General features: G+C 35.6%; 1 protein-coding gene across 1 annotated transcript in view; it reads left to right on the top strand.

Annotated features, from left to right (window-relative positions):
• The window catches only part of LOC145685106 (cell adhesion molecule 3-like), a 383,448-nt gene extending 371,120 nt beyond the window's left edge, over positions 1-12,328 (top strand). The window contains exon 5 of the mRNA XM_081757451.1: positions 12,213-12,328. Within this exon, the coding sequence (XP_081613577.1) occupies positions 12,213-12,328 (116 nt within the window). The remainder of the gene's footprint in view (positions 1-12,212) is intronic.
• Positions 12,329-13,619: the final 1,291 nt, after the last annotated feature.

Genomic DNA, 13,619 nt, shown 5'->3' with positions numbered 1-13,619 from the left:
GGGTGACCCCAGCGAAGCGGGGTGAACGCTGCTAGTATTTCATAATAGTATCATTGGATAGTAAATACAAATGAATAAGGATAAAAGGATTGTCGAAATGATAACAAACTGGGGAGGTGTAAGAATTTCGAAAAAACACACAAAAAACATACTTTAAATTAGACTTGCTATAATTTCTGACCCTCCCTCAATATCTCCACCTCGCCACGGTGGTGGGGGGGTGCTTGCGTACTGTAATGATCCCAAGAGCTATGCCGGAGATAGCTTCACTATCAGAGGGCTTCCCATGCCGGACAGGTCTTTAGTGGTAGGAGTCAGACGAAGAGATATATTATGGTAGTGGGCAACAGCTCTACCATTACCACACTGAGGCTGAAGATGATTGACATCGGCAAGGCTCAGATGTGGACAAAAACAGGAAGGGACAGGATGTCCTCTATGGCTGTTTCACTGCGAGGTGGAAGAACTTGGGACACCACCACTTTACTCAGTCTCTAGAAAACAACATGGAAAGAAAAATAAGAGAACGTAATATTAAGATACGACACTACTTTTTCACAGAGGGTCGTCCCCGCCAGTGGAGGGAAACACAGCAGGGCCTCCTCGGTCATCATCAAACGAAACCCCTGCAGGATAGAAACCTGGAATGTGCGATCGCTGTTACAGTGTGGAAAAGTGGAAAACCTGAAGAAAAAAATGGAACTATGAAGATAGATGTCTTGGGGATCAGCGAAGTTAGATGGCTTGATGGAGGAGACATGTGGAGCGGAGACTTCAGAATGATTTACTCAGGAGCTGTAAACGGTACAGCAGGAGTCGGTTTTGTCTTGAATAAGAAGATAGGACAGAAAGTTATAGGCAGTTGGAAATAGTGATGAGCAAATGCAAGACCAAGACCAAGACTCAGGTGGTCTTGGTCTTGGTTTTGGTCTTAGTCTTGGTCTTGCACCCGGTCTTGGTCTTGGTCTTGGTCTTGCACACTTGGTCTTGGTCTTGGTCTTGCACACCCAGTCTTGGTCTTGGTCTTGGTCTTGCATGCAAGAGTCTTGCAAGTCTTGCTTTTAAGGAATCTTATGCTTTTCATAGGTAAATTTTACTCTGGATATAAGGAATAATAAATTTCCTGTTAAGTGCCAAAAGTAGAAAAGTTCGGTCTAATGTAAAATGTTGCTATGTGCCTAACACTACTCAGTGAAAAATTGGTTATCTAGTATTTACTGTGGAAGTAGTTCAAATAATCCCCAAACCGTGACGCATGCCTACATGTCATATCAGTTCTGAAGTAACATCTGGGCTGTTTACTCAATATTTTCGTTTTGGCACTTAGCATGGATTTAATACTCAGTCTACAACTGTCTATGTCTTTTGTGTAAACTTAATTTATATTACTTTTGACCTCTATTAGAAATACAAAATAGCGGCATCAAACTCCAAGTTATATTGAAATAACTGTACAAAATCAGTCTCACTTGTGAATATGGATTATTCACTGTTGTATAATGTTATATCGTTCAATCTTCGATGTGCCGCACAGTAGTCGAAATAACAAAAAAGCTGGACAAAACCTCCAAAATAAAATCTATCACTGGAACGAACGTCTATAATCTTTAAGTAGGGGAATGTCCACTCTATATAGAACACATTTGTTTTTCATCCTTTGGTTACTCGTTCGTGAGGAAATACCTGTCGAAAGTGGATATGGCCGTCCTTGTAAAAATGCTTTTTGTGTGTGGTGGTATGACAGACCTGTTACTCTTAAGTATGTTGATAGTTATGAAATGCTAAGTATTGGTATTGTTGATCAGAACAATAGCAATCCTTTAAGGCCAATGGCAGGCCTCTGAGTTACTTCGTATGCACACTAATGGCATTTTTTACAACACTATATTCAATATCAATGCTTTGTTGTATATTTGTAGACTTTTAACATGTTCCTAGCAAGTCCAAGGTTTTATTTTCATTTTAATAATTTCCCAATTAATGATTTTTGCTAGAACTAACTGCTACTACCGACTACCTGACAAACGCAGCGAGCTTCAATGAGTCCGGGCTCGCGCTCAATGCCCACAGAGACTGACTGCTAGTCCCGTTCTGTCGTGGCATCTTGCCACAAAGACAAGTCTTCGCGTACATGACAAATCGCTGAAGAATTTACTACACCCGTAGCTCTCTCCCAATAGAGATGCTAAGTGAGGAAGCTTAGACGTTTCGAAAAAGACTTACGCAGTTATCGCGAGAAATGGTGCCGGATAAACTCTAGGAAAAATATAAACCTACAATTGCTACTTTTGGAAGGGGGGGGGGGTCATCATCTGACCCGGTAATACTATCGCAGAGACCCAGAATGCCCCAAATCATAACAATATGCCGAACGAAATTTTACAACTTTTAAATATCCATCTCCAATTTCATGTATGGGCACCAGAGACTTTTGAAAGTGATTAGTTTCACAATCGAATTTTGTGATTTTTATTGTAGTTGATTGGACAACTCTCACTGTTTTGTTTTCAAATACGCATGTTGTGAAATAGTTTCGTTTTTGTAAACATTTCTTACACGGACTGACTTTTGGTTAAACTCATTATTCGTGTCGTTACACTCCAAAAATAGGTTTATTTAGTTTAAATGACATCTTTATTCTCCAATTTTAATAAGAATGACATTACCACAGGTTCAAAATTATTTTTTTCACAACCACCCAAGATGGTGTTTGTAAATCTGATTTTAAAAATGTGAACTTTCTTTCGCTACTTACATAAGCAACCAGCATCACTGACCATAAACGGTAAATTATTATTCACATTACAGCAGAACAATCGAAAATAGCCTAATGCGCCTTCAAAAAATACCATATCGACAAAAACACGCTTTCAATATGCCCTCAAATAGTTTCACAGCATTTTTTCATCATTCCGACCACTGTGTGCCGTTTATATTGATAAACAATTATTCAACGTATAAGCATCCGCCCATGAAATCAAGCTTGCGGTCCCATGCAACAAGTTTTTGTCAATGTTATGAAAATGTTTATATATATATATATATATATATATATATATATATATATATATATATATATATATATATATATATATATATATATTAATTTTATAAGCATACATTAAAAATTTCCAACGGATGCTTGAGCCCCGTAGCCAAGGCCATACCCATGTAGTCGGCACCTATGGTGTACGGAATTGCCGACGTTCAATACTACAGTTCTCTTTAGTTTCGGAAGAAAAACACCACTAATATGTTTTCAAATAAAATGAAATATCTAGTTTAACGTCCCACGATTATGCATCGAGGCTAAGGGAGACGGTGATGATGAGAAATGAATAAAATGGTGGAATGAAGAAAGTAGGAGGAAACAGGAAAACCATGAGAAAACCCACTCACACAGTGTTTGCCCATCAGAAAGCTCACATGGTGCAAACTGGGATCCAACCAGGGACTCCAATAACCACATGTGACTGCTCTACCACTGAGCTGTTACTTGTGCAAGACTCTTGCGCAAGAGTCTTGGTCTTGGTCTTGCACCCCTTGGCCTTGGTCTTGCATCAGGATTCCTTGTCTTGGTCTTGGTCTTGGTCTTGCATAAAGACTCTTACAAAAACTGCAAGACCAAGACTCTTGCGCTCATCACTAGTTGGAAATACAATGAAAGGATAATAATGTTGAAGATAGCAACCGAACCAAGAAATATGACGTTAATCCAAGTATATATGCCTACATCAAGCTATACAGATGAGGAAGTAGAAGAAATCTATGAGCAAATAGAAGTATTGATAAAAGTTGAAGACCAGGACAATTTAATCATCATGGGTGATTAGAACGCAGTAGTCGGCGAAGGCAAAGAAGAGAATGTAACTAGAATTTCGGCCTAGGAGAAAGGAATGCGAGAGATACACGATTAATTGAGTTCTGCAAAAGCCATAATCTGACTGTAACAAACACTTTCTTCGAACAACCACTAAGAAGAAGATATACATGGTCAAGACCAGTAGACAAAGAAAGATATCAAATAGACTATATCCTGGGCCGACAAGCATTTAGAAATCAAGTGAAGAACAGTAAGAGTTACCCAGGAGCAGACGTTGACTCAGACCATAATTTGGTTTTGATGAAGAGCGAACTCAGACTAAAAAAGAAACGAGTAGTAGCACCAAACAAAAGATGGAACACAATCAAGCTAAGAAGAGATGAAAACATGAAAAGGGAATTTGCAAATGCGACAGACAAAGAGACGTCTACGGTAGCTTTAGCAGGTGATGACATCGACTCGAAATGGGAAGCCATGAAAGCATGGATTACAAAAGCAGCAGACGAGCACATAGGAAGAGAAACGAGAACCCAATATAAACCCTGGATAACAGCAGAAATATTGGAAATGATGGAGCAGAGAAAACAGTTCAAGATAACAAACAAAGAAGAGGAATACAGAAGGTGCAGGAATCACATCAACAGAGAAGTAAAGAAGGCCAGAGAAAACTGGATAAACAATTTATGCAAAGAAATTGAGGAAAATGTAGTCAAAGGCAATACAGAAACGGCATATAGAAAGGTTAGAAAACAGTTCGGTGAGAAAAAGAAACGAACATGCATTATCATAGACAAGGACGGAACAACGCTTATAGAAGACGAGCCGATAACAAGAAGATGGAAGAAATACATTGAAGAACTCTACAAAGGAGATAGAATGAACGAAGAAGAGATAGAGAAGGAAGAAGATATGGATGAAAACGAATTAGGACCATCAATTTTACAGTGCAAATTTGACAATATCTTTGGAGATAATGCAACATGGTAAAGCCCCAGGAATAGATCAAATACCAATGGAAATGATTAAGAATCTCGGAATAGCAACAAAGAAGAAACTATTTAATCTTATTAATCAAATGTACATCTCGGGAAAAATACCAAGAGATTTCGAGAAAAGTATATTGGTACCTATCCCGAAGAGGAAAGGCGCACGGAAATGCAAAGAACACAGAACGTTAAGTTTGCTTTCCTATACATCAAAAATACTGTGCAAAATTATCGCACAACGAATTGAGGGGAAGATCTAAGAACGGTTATCGGAGGACCAGTTTGGATTCAGGAGGAAAAGAGGAACAAGGGAAGCAATATGAGTCTACGGTTGATCATGGAACAGCACATCAGAGTAAACAACCCAATCGTGATAGCATTTGTAGATTTAGAGAAAGCTTTTGACAACGTAGATTGGAATATCATGTTCAGAGCGTTGAAGAAGCTGAGAGTAGATTACAGAAACAGAAGAATAATATACCAACTTTATAGGAACCAGACAGCTGTTATAGGAAGAGATCAGAAGGAAGTAAGAATAAGTAAAGGAATGAGGCAAGGATGTGGACTTTCACCTCTCCTGTTCAATGTCTATATAGAAGAGGCTATGAAAGAATTCTTGGATAAATACGAAAAAAGCGTAAAAGTAAATGATCAGATTTTCAGCACAATAAGTTTTGCTGATGACATAGCATTGATAGCGGAGAACGATGAGAACATGCAGGAAGCACTTTCAAAGTTGAACGACTAACTGGAAAAAAACATGCAAAATGAAGATAAATAAGAAGAAAACGAAAGTGATAAAGTGCACAAGAGCAGGACAGGAAGGGACAAACGTATGGCTAGATGGAGAGAAAATCGAAGACGTTAAGACGTTTCCCTATTTAGGAAGTCTACGGAAGAAGTGAAAAGACGTAAGTTCCAGAATAGCACAGGCTAAACAAGCATTCAATAGGGAAAAAAGGACTACTAACATCAAGAAATGTGTCGCTGGACGTTCGTAAACGATTTATTAAGACACTGATATGGAGCGTGGCGCTGTACGGATCAGAGACGTGGACATTGAGAAAAGCTTAAATATCCAAGCTAGAAGCATTTGAAATGTGGTATTGGTGAAGAATGCTGCGCATATCATGGATCGAAAGGAAAAGGAATGAAGACGTACTAAAGGAAGCTAATGAAGAACGACAGATCATGAAGATAATAGGAAAAAGAAGAAACAATATCCTTGGCCATCTTATTCGACACTCTGATTGGATCACTGTGCTGATAGAGGGAAAGGCAGAAGGAAAATCAGGAAGAGGAAGACCAAGGATAGAATATCTAGATGCAGTTACGAAGAAGAGGCTTATCAAAGTATAAAACAGCTCTCCCAAGTTTTAAAATTTCCATGTTGCCCACAAACCTATGGTTGAGGTGAACAAGAGGAAGATAATTTCTGAATCTCATCCGTCGAAGTTTAATACTCTCTATAACCGCATGTTATTGATATTACAACGTAAATTCACAGAAAATTTGGTAATATTGCGTATAAAATGTCCGTTGGGAACTGAACTAACCAGATACATAATAAATTCAAAGATATGATATTGGCAAGAAACAGAAATCACCTGAATTTTATCCTGTGTTAAGTCAACTCATTATTCAATCAATTGTATAATCAACAATCTTCCTAAAAGTCAATTTTTTTAAAGTATTATTTCCAAATCTTTTTTAGCTTGTTTCAACGTTTCTTTCCAAGAACTCACAGCGTATTTTTTGTCACATAAGTGGTCTGCTCTTTTGATTCTAGATATTTCAATTTCATTATCTCTATAATTATTGGGCAATTCTGTCTTTTTTTTTCTTTTATATTCGCTTTTTAAACAAAAAATGTTTCTTAACATTTTGTTTTCAACAGCTCTCAGCTTTCGTCGTCTTTCGACACTTTTATTCCGAACAACATTTCTTTCGAAAATTGATTGGAGCTCAGCATGCCTTTTCGGTACCTAGGCTGTATGAAACATGGACCTAACATGCTCATGTGGTATCAACTAGACCAGTGGGGAGCTTCTGTGGCTCAGTGGAAGAGTGCTCAACTTCTGATGCGTAGGTTTCCTGGTTCGATTCCAGCTCGCGCCAAATGGGATTTGTGGTTGATAAAAACTGTGTATGTGGGTTTTCTCAGGATTTTCTGGTATCCTCCTACTTTCTTCATTCCATCATTTCATATATTATAATCATCATTGTCTTTCTTTTCCTTAGTACGTAGTCGTAAGATGTTAAACTAAAACCGAAAAATCCTATATGTTAGAAAACTTGATACGAACCTTCAGGGTTTTTTTTTTGGTAAAATTATAGAAATTGACTCCTTTTCTTTAATAGAAGCAAAATTTTCAAACCAAACATTACATTAAATAATCGAATAATTCTACCTTTCGTCGGATCACATCTCAAACAAATACACAATACAAGTGTCATGTAATATCCAAGTACGTAATAGATAATATTGCAAAATAAAACTAGTATAGCAATGCAAATACTATATATCATCAAATACATTTATCATGTTTATATATAGATGAATATATAAATAAACTAACAGAATTGCTCATTCTTCACACAGGAAAAATAAAATTTAATAAATGTAATCCTGGAAATCTCAAACAAACAATACAAATGTCATACAATAGCTAACTACATAATAAATAATAATGCAAGGTAGAACTAAAGAACATACATCAATTCAAATCCTATATATTTTCCAATATATATAGGGTGTTTCAAAACAACACTATGTGCGCTTTTCAAAAATGTATGTTTCAGAATCCCAAGGTACTTCTGCAACAATTTTTATAGAGGTAGTTTGGCTACGGGCATATAATTTGAAGTACTTATCAACTACCTGTATGAAAATTGTTGCGGGAGTACCGCAGGATTCTGAAACATGGATATTTGAATAGGGCACATACTAGTTCCTGAGTGAAGTCTTGACCCGACTACGGTAGATCCCATAGTATTGGACGTATGGACCTTTCAAGTTCATTTTTTTTTTTAAGTTTTCGGCAGCTTATAACTCCGAAAGGAAGCATTTGTGCACCCAGGTTGGTCTATACTTTTTGTCTTATCTTGGTGTCAGGAATCATCTGCCAAACATTGTCGGTGTTGTTTTGAAACACCCTGCATATAGATTAACATATAAATAAACTAACAGACTTGCCCGTTATTCACACGGGAAGAATTAGATCTAATAAATATTAGCCCAAAAATTTAAATATTGTAGAAATTGACCCCTTTCACCATTTTAGAAGCTGAATTTTTTTCTGATACATTCATTCATTTTTAATGAAGTTTTTATATACCGAGTTTCACATCTGCAACTTAAGCAAATCTCCACAATGGGCATCTTCTGAATATAGGTAAGGATGTTTAAATATTATAGAAAGTGTGCCCTTTCCCCCTCCCCCTTTAGAAGTGAAATTTGCGAAGACGCTTGAATATGTGTTCAGTTATTTTTAATAACAAGTTTATAAGCCAAGCTTCATGTACCTATCTTCAGGTTCGTAAGATACTCCAATCTTGACAAAAATAAATAAAACAATCCTTTTATATATTTTAAGTTCTTGACAAAAAGAGTTTTAGGTCTAAATTTCATTTCTCTAGCTACAGTAATGTGGACTGGGTGTTGATAAGTGAGTATAGATTAGCTGAATTTACATTGTTCAATTTAGAATGTCTACACTGCAAATGTCAAAACTAGATGTGATTTCTTTAATGTTATTGAGTAGTTTCGTATGATGAAATTATCCTATAAAAACTAGTTCTCAATTCATACAGTTTCTACGTATAAGTTTCTCTTCCTTCTTTTTTATTATTTATGTCTGTTGCCAGTCAGGCCCGGAAGCAGAGGGGGCTAGGGGGCTGACCCCCCTAAACTTTTCGTGGCCCCTCCAGACCTCAATACAAAATCTTATTATTTAAAAACACACACACACACACAATTTAGATATTTATAAGAGAATTTTGATGACTTGGCCCCTCTAACATATTCATGGCCCCCAAACCTCTATGGCTGTTTCGGGCCTATTGCCAGTGGCGGCGATTGGGTGTTAAACGTGGGGGCAAGACATGATCTGAATATTTGTATATCAATGTCAGCTTTCCTGGTTGTTTCTTACACTGACGAAAGGTTGTATAACTAATAGGATACACTGTATTTTTGTAAGTTAAAATACTGTATATTGTATTTCGTATTTTATTAAGTAAATTGACAAGAGCAACGCCAGTCGGTAGTAGCCCTTTGTACTCTTAAACAACGACAGTGTAAGAAGAGATTTGATTCCTTGCTCATGAACATCTTAAAATTCCGTCTGGAAAATTGTGTGATCAGATTATTTAATAACAAATTTGCAAAAACAAATAAATGGAAAGAATATTAATCATGGTAATGAATAATGAGGCTTGTTTGGTAGAAGTTGAAATCGGGTATTGAAATCGGGGATTAATGAACAACTTATATTTTTAATTCCACACATGTCATTAAATGTATGTTATTACTCTTAGAAAATGAAAGAAAGTAAATACTACAAGCATATGATACGACATTTAAAAAATACGCAATTGCAATATTAATTGCTTTGAATTGCACATAAAACGCAATTCCTGTAGCTTTCTTAACTCCACAGGAAGACAAATACGTAATCACGCAACGCCAAATATTATATGACATTTTTTTCTATGAACCAGTAATACATACAAAAATTTTACATTTCCAAATGAAACTATACACATTAAGGGTCACTTCAAAAAAGTGAGGGGTCAACTGCCTCCTCTTGGCCCCCTAATCGCCGCCCATGTCTGTTGATATTGTGTCAGAAAGTAGCTCATAATTTACGGAATGTCTCCATTTGATGCCAAAATAAGTTTCAGTTCCGCTTTGTTTGGCTTTGTCCCGTAAATTTTATTTGGTTTTATCCCATAAGTAAAAGACACTTCTTCTGGACTTTTCAGCGATAAGCAGTGGGATTCGAGAAACACTTAAACTTTTTATGAGTGAAAAGATCATTTACTTTAGTACAAAAAATCAAGAACAAAATGTCTGCCAAGAATTCTTCGATATGATAAAGATTGGACAGTTGCAAATTCTTGAGTATTGACGGGGGGAAGGAATATGGAAGTTCCTTGAATTTTATGCATTGTAAAAGATTTTCTCTGTTGAGTAATGTCTTATTTTATTTCCTTTTTCTATATAATATTGTGCTGTTATTCAAAATCATAAGTGGATACACTGTAAAGATACCAATGGTGGCTTTTGAGGGAAGTCACATTGGTGGAAAATTGAACATCTATCGCTACAAGCTAACGGAAGAAAGCTCCGTTCAGTTTCAGAAAGTTACACACAAGAGTTAGTACCTAAAGTAGTTTCCTTTTCCTTAGCTTATTTTTCACACTGATGTGACTCTTTTCAAAAGGTACCAATAAACAATGCTTTAAATATTTTAACCAGTGATTAGAGTATTCTGTTGATGAATGAACAAAAATAATTCATTTGTTTCAATGTTTACATGTAGAGCTTATATTGATAGATTACGCTACTCTAAACCCATGAGAAGAAACTCACTTTAAGTTTTTAACTAGTAATTATAGCATACTGTTGATAAATGAATATAATAATTCACTTCTTTTAATGTTTACGTGTAAAGGTTATATTGAAAGTATTACGCTACTCTAAACCCATGTGAAACAACTTACTTTAAGTGTTTTAACTAGTGATTAGAGTATTCTGTTGATGAATGAACATAATCAGTGTTCAAAGTGGAAAACAACCAGAGGTGGTATGTTTTATTACGACATACCGGCTATCAGAATGTTGAAATACAGTAAGAATATGTTGCCTAAAAGATCGTATTTCTATTTACATAATGACTGAAAATCACTGGAAAGCTTCTCTTTAGTTACAGAAGGAGAAATGGAGAGACTTTGATCCTCCGTCAACACTTTTCTATATATAAACCCACCTTATGTTGTAATATAGAAAATTATACACGAAAATGTTCAAAAACCGAGATTTTATACTATCAATTTCTTGCGGGAAAGCTCCCGGTCCCCCCACTCGACAGAGGGGTATTCTAAACCCCCGGAAGAATCGCCCCCACAGCAGACAACCACTAAATCCGCTCATGCTTAAAACACGACATTTATATGAATTAAGACAAGAAGACACACACACACACATACGAAAGCATCAATTCAATATTGCACATCAAAATAGTTCAACTTCTTTGAAGACACCTCATTTTAAAAGCAAAAGGTAGGAAGAAGATTTTTTTAAAAATGTCGGTGTTGTCAACTTAGAAATTTTTTTCTACATAAGAAGTAAAATATTTTTACGTGCAAAGCTATTTGTCAATTACTGTGTATAAAATGAATTTATTAAAAGTATTTAGCATCTACTCTCCCGTGACAGTATGTTTAATCACTAAAAAACCAAAGGCGGTATGCCTTCATCACAGAAAAACCAGAGATGGTATGGCATACCCCCGCATACCGTCTCACTTCAACCACTGAACATAATAATTCTTTTTCTGCATGTAAAATTTATATTGAAAGATTACGCAACTCTAAACCGATAAGAGGTAACTTAATTTAAGTGTTTTAATTACTGATTAGAATATTCTGTTATGAATGAACACAATACGTAATTTATTTGTATTAATGCTTACGTGTAAAGTTTATGTTGAAAAGTTCGCTACTCTAAACCGATGATAAGTAACGTACTTTAAGTGTTTTAACTAGTGATTAAAGTATAATGTTGATGAATGAACATAATAATTCATTTGTTTTAAAGTTTATGTATACAGTTTATATTGAAAGTTACGTTACTCAAAACCCGTGAGAAGTAATTTACTTTAAGTGCTTTAGCTAGTGATTAAAGTATTCTGTTGATGAATAAACATAATTCATTTTTTGGATCAAAAGATCCAATATATTTCAAGCAAAAATTTTCTTGTAGGCCTTATATCTGGAGAACTACATATAGTGTAGCCAAACCAAACTATCAGTTAACTCAGTATGATATGCTTATTCAGCAAAAAATACGAAAACGATTTAGGGGCTGTTCAAAAATTTTGTGACCTCTAATCGAAAAACTAATTATTGGCCAAGATCGCAATCTTTTGATGCATTTTTTGGATCATTCCTAAAATCCTTGTTTAATACCTACGTGTAAAGTTTATATTGAAAGGGTTTCACTACTTTAAACCTATGAGAAGTAACTTACTTTAAACGTTTTAACTAGTGATTAAAGTATTCTGTTGATGGATAAACATAATAATTCGTTTTAATGCATACATATAAAGTTCACAGTGGAGGAAGTAGGCTATTCTATACACATGAGATCTAACTTATTTTCTTTTTCTTCTTTTCAGTGGGAGTAATCATACCTCCGTCTCCATCTCCACCAACTGAAACTTCGGCGGGTTCCAATAAATCAATAAGCTGGTTGTGGATATCAATATTGGCAGTTGTTGTGTTGAGGCGATGAAGAGACTAACAATCCATGAAAAAAAATATGGTCTAAGAGTTCGAGAGAGAGCTGTTCAAAGAAGAGAAAATACCCCCTCAACCCTCACCTACAGTCGCACCCTGGGCGTAAAATTAGCAATAAACTTAAAATCTCGAAAAAGAAATGGGGAAAATAAATTAGGCTTTGATCCAATCTCCAGATCAAAAAGAATGGAGAGCTTCATCCTCAAATATCATCAAATCGTATCGACCAAGAGGTATGAAAAGTTTAAAGTAATTTATGGTCCTTTTTTTTTTCACTACTTACGAAAATTAAAGAAGTTTTATATCATGTGATGTCTAGAAGATTTGCTGAGTGAGTTTGCTTATATGAATACATGTATTTTTTGTGTGTGCGTTTATGTGCGTGTGTGTGTAATAGTGACCAATCAGAATGCAAGACATAGCTGGTGTTCTTTTTCGCGTGTTTGGTGTGTTGTGGCTGGGTGTGCCCTTAATAAGGCATAAGATTAAAATAACAGACATCAGGTAATGAGATTACAACATGTCTAGTGAAGCCAAAACACAAATCCAGTACCAGCAAATTAGTCTTTTAAAAAAAGAAAGAAAAGAAGAAAAAGAAGAAAAGAGAAAATAAACATTGCTGGAAGTCATGAATAAAGTGTTGATTGTTTTAAAGTCTTGTGTTGTGTAAATGGTCATGTTTTGGGCGAACTTAAAATGCTACGTATGATCTATGCTGTTGCGTTAACTTGGCGTCCGTTTGTTATGTTGTTATATCAAAATGAAAGGTGCTGTAGCCATATGGATAGCATAGAAAAATGTTAGGCGAAAACAGAAAGGTAAAAAAAAAAAACGTTTGCAGGCACAAAGATTGCTCAGCTGCCGAAAGAAAAGCAACAGAGAAGCGTTCGTTGCATATTGTAACCACTAATTGTTAATGAATGCTCATAATGTAAATTATTCATAAAATTCATTAAATTCTCACAGGAATTTTCACGTGCTTCGAAAAAAAAATTAGTTAATTTGTATCAATTATATACAATGTAAACACAGTATATCCTTACTCAGGTGGATATGTAAGAGTTTCTTTGAAACCTGCCCAAAATAGGCAGATTAAACTTAGATAAAAAGTATGTGCATAGGGTTTATATATTAGGTTCCAGTGAAGAAGTTGAAACTTCAGGGATTTTAATATACTAATTTGATTATTCTTTTCAACTATCGTCTTCAAAATTATTCTTTTAGTGAGTAATCATCTAAGATTAGCAACTCTTCGTAAACTCTAGTTTGTGATTTTCCCAGTGGAA

The sequence above is a fragment of the Thermobia domestica genome, chromosome 5 (genome assembly GCF_964235325.1).
Source record: "Thermobia domestica chromosome 5, izTheDome1.hap1.1, whole genome shotgun sequence".
Classification (NCBI taxonomy): Eukaryota; Metazoa; Arthropoda; class Insecta; order Zygentoma; family Lepismatidae; genus Thermobia; species Thermobia domestica.
Note: the sequence above shows the minus strand (reverse complement) of the source record. Positions and strands in the feature narration are given on the sequence as shown.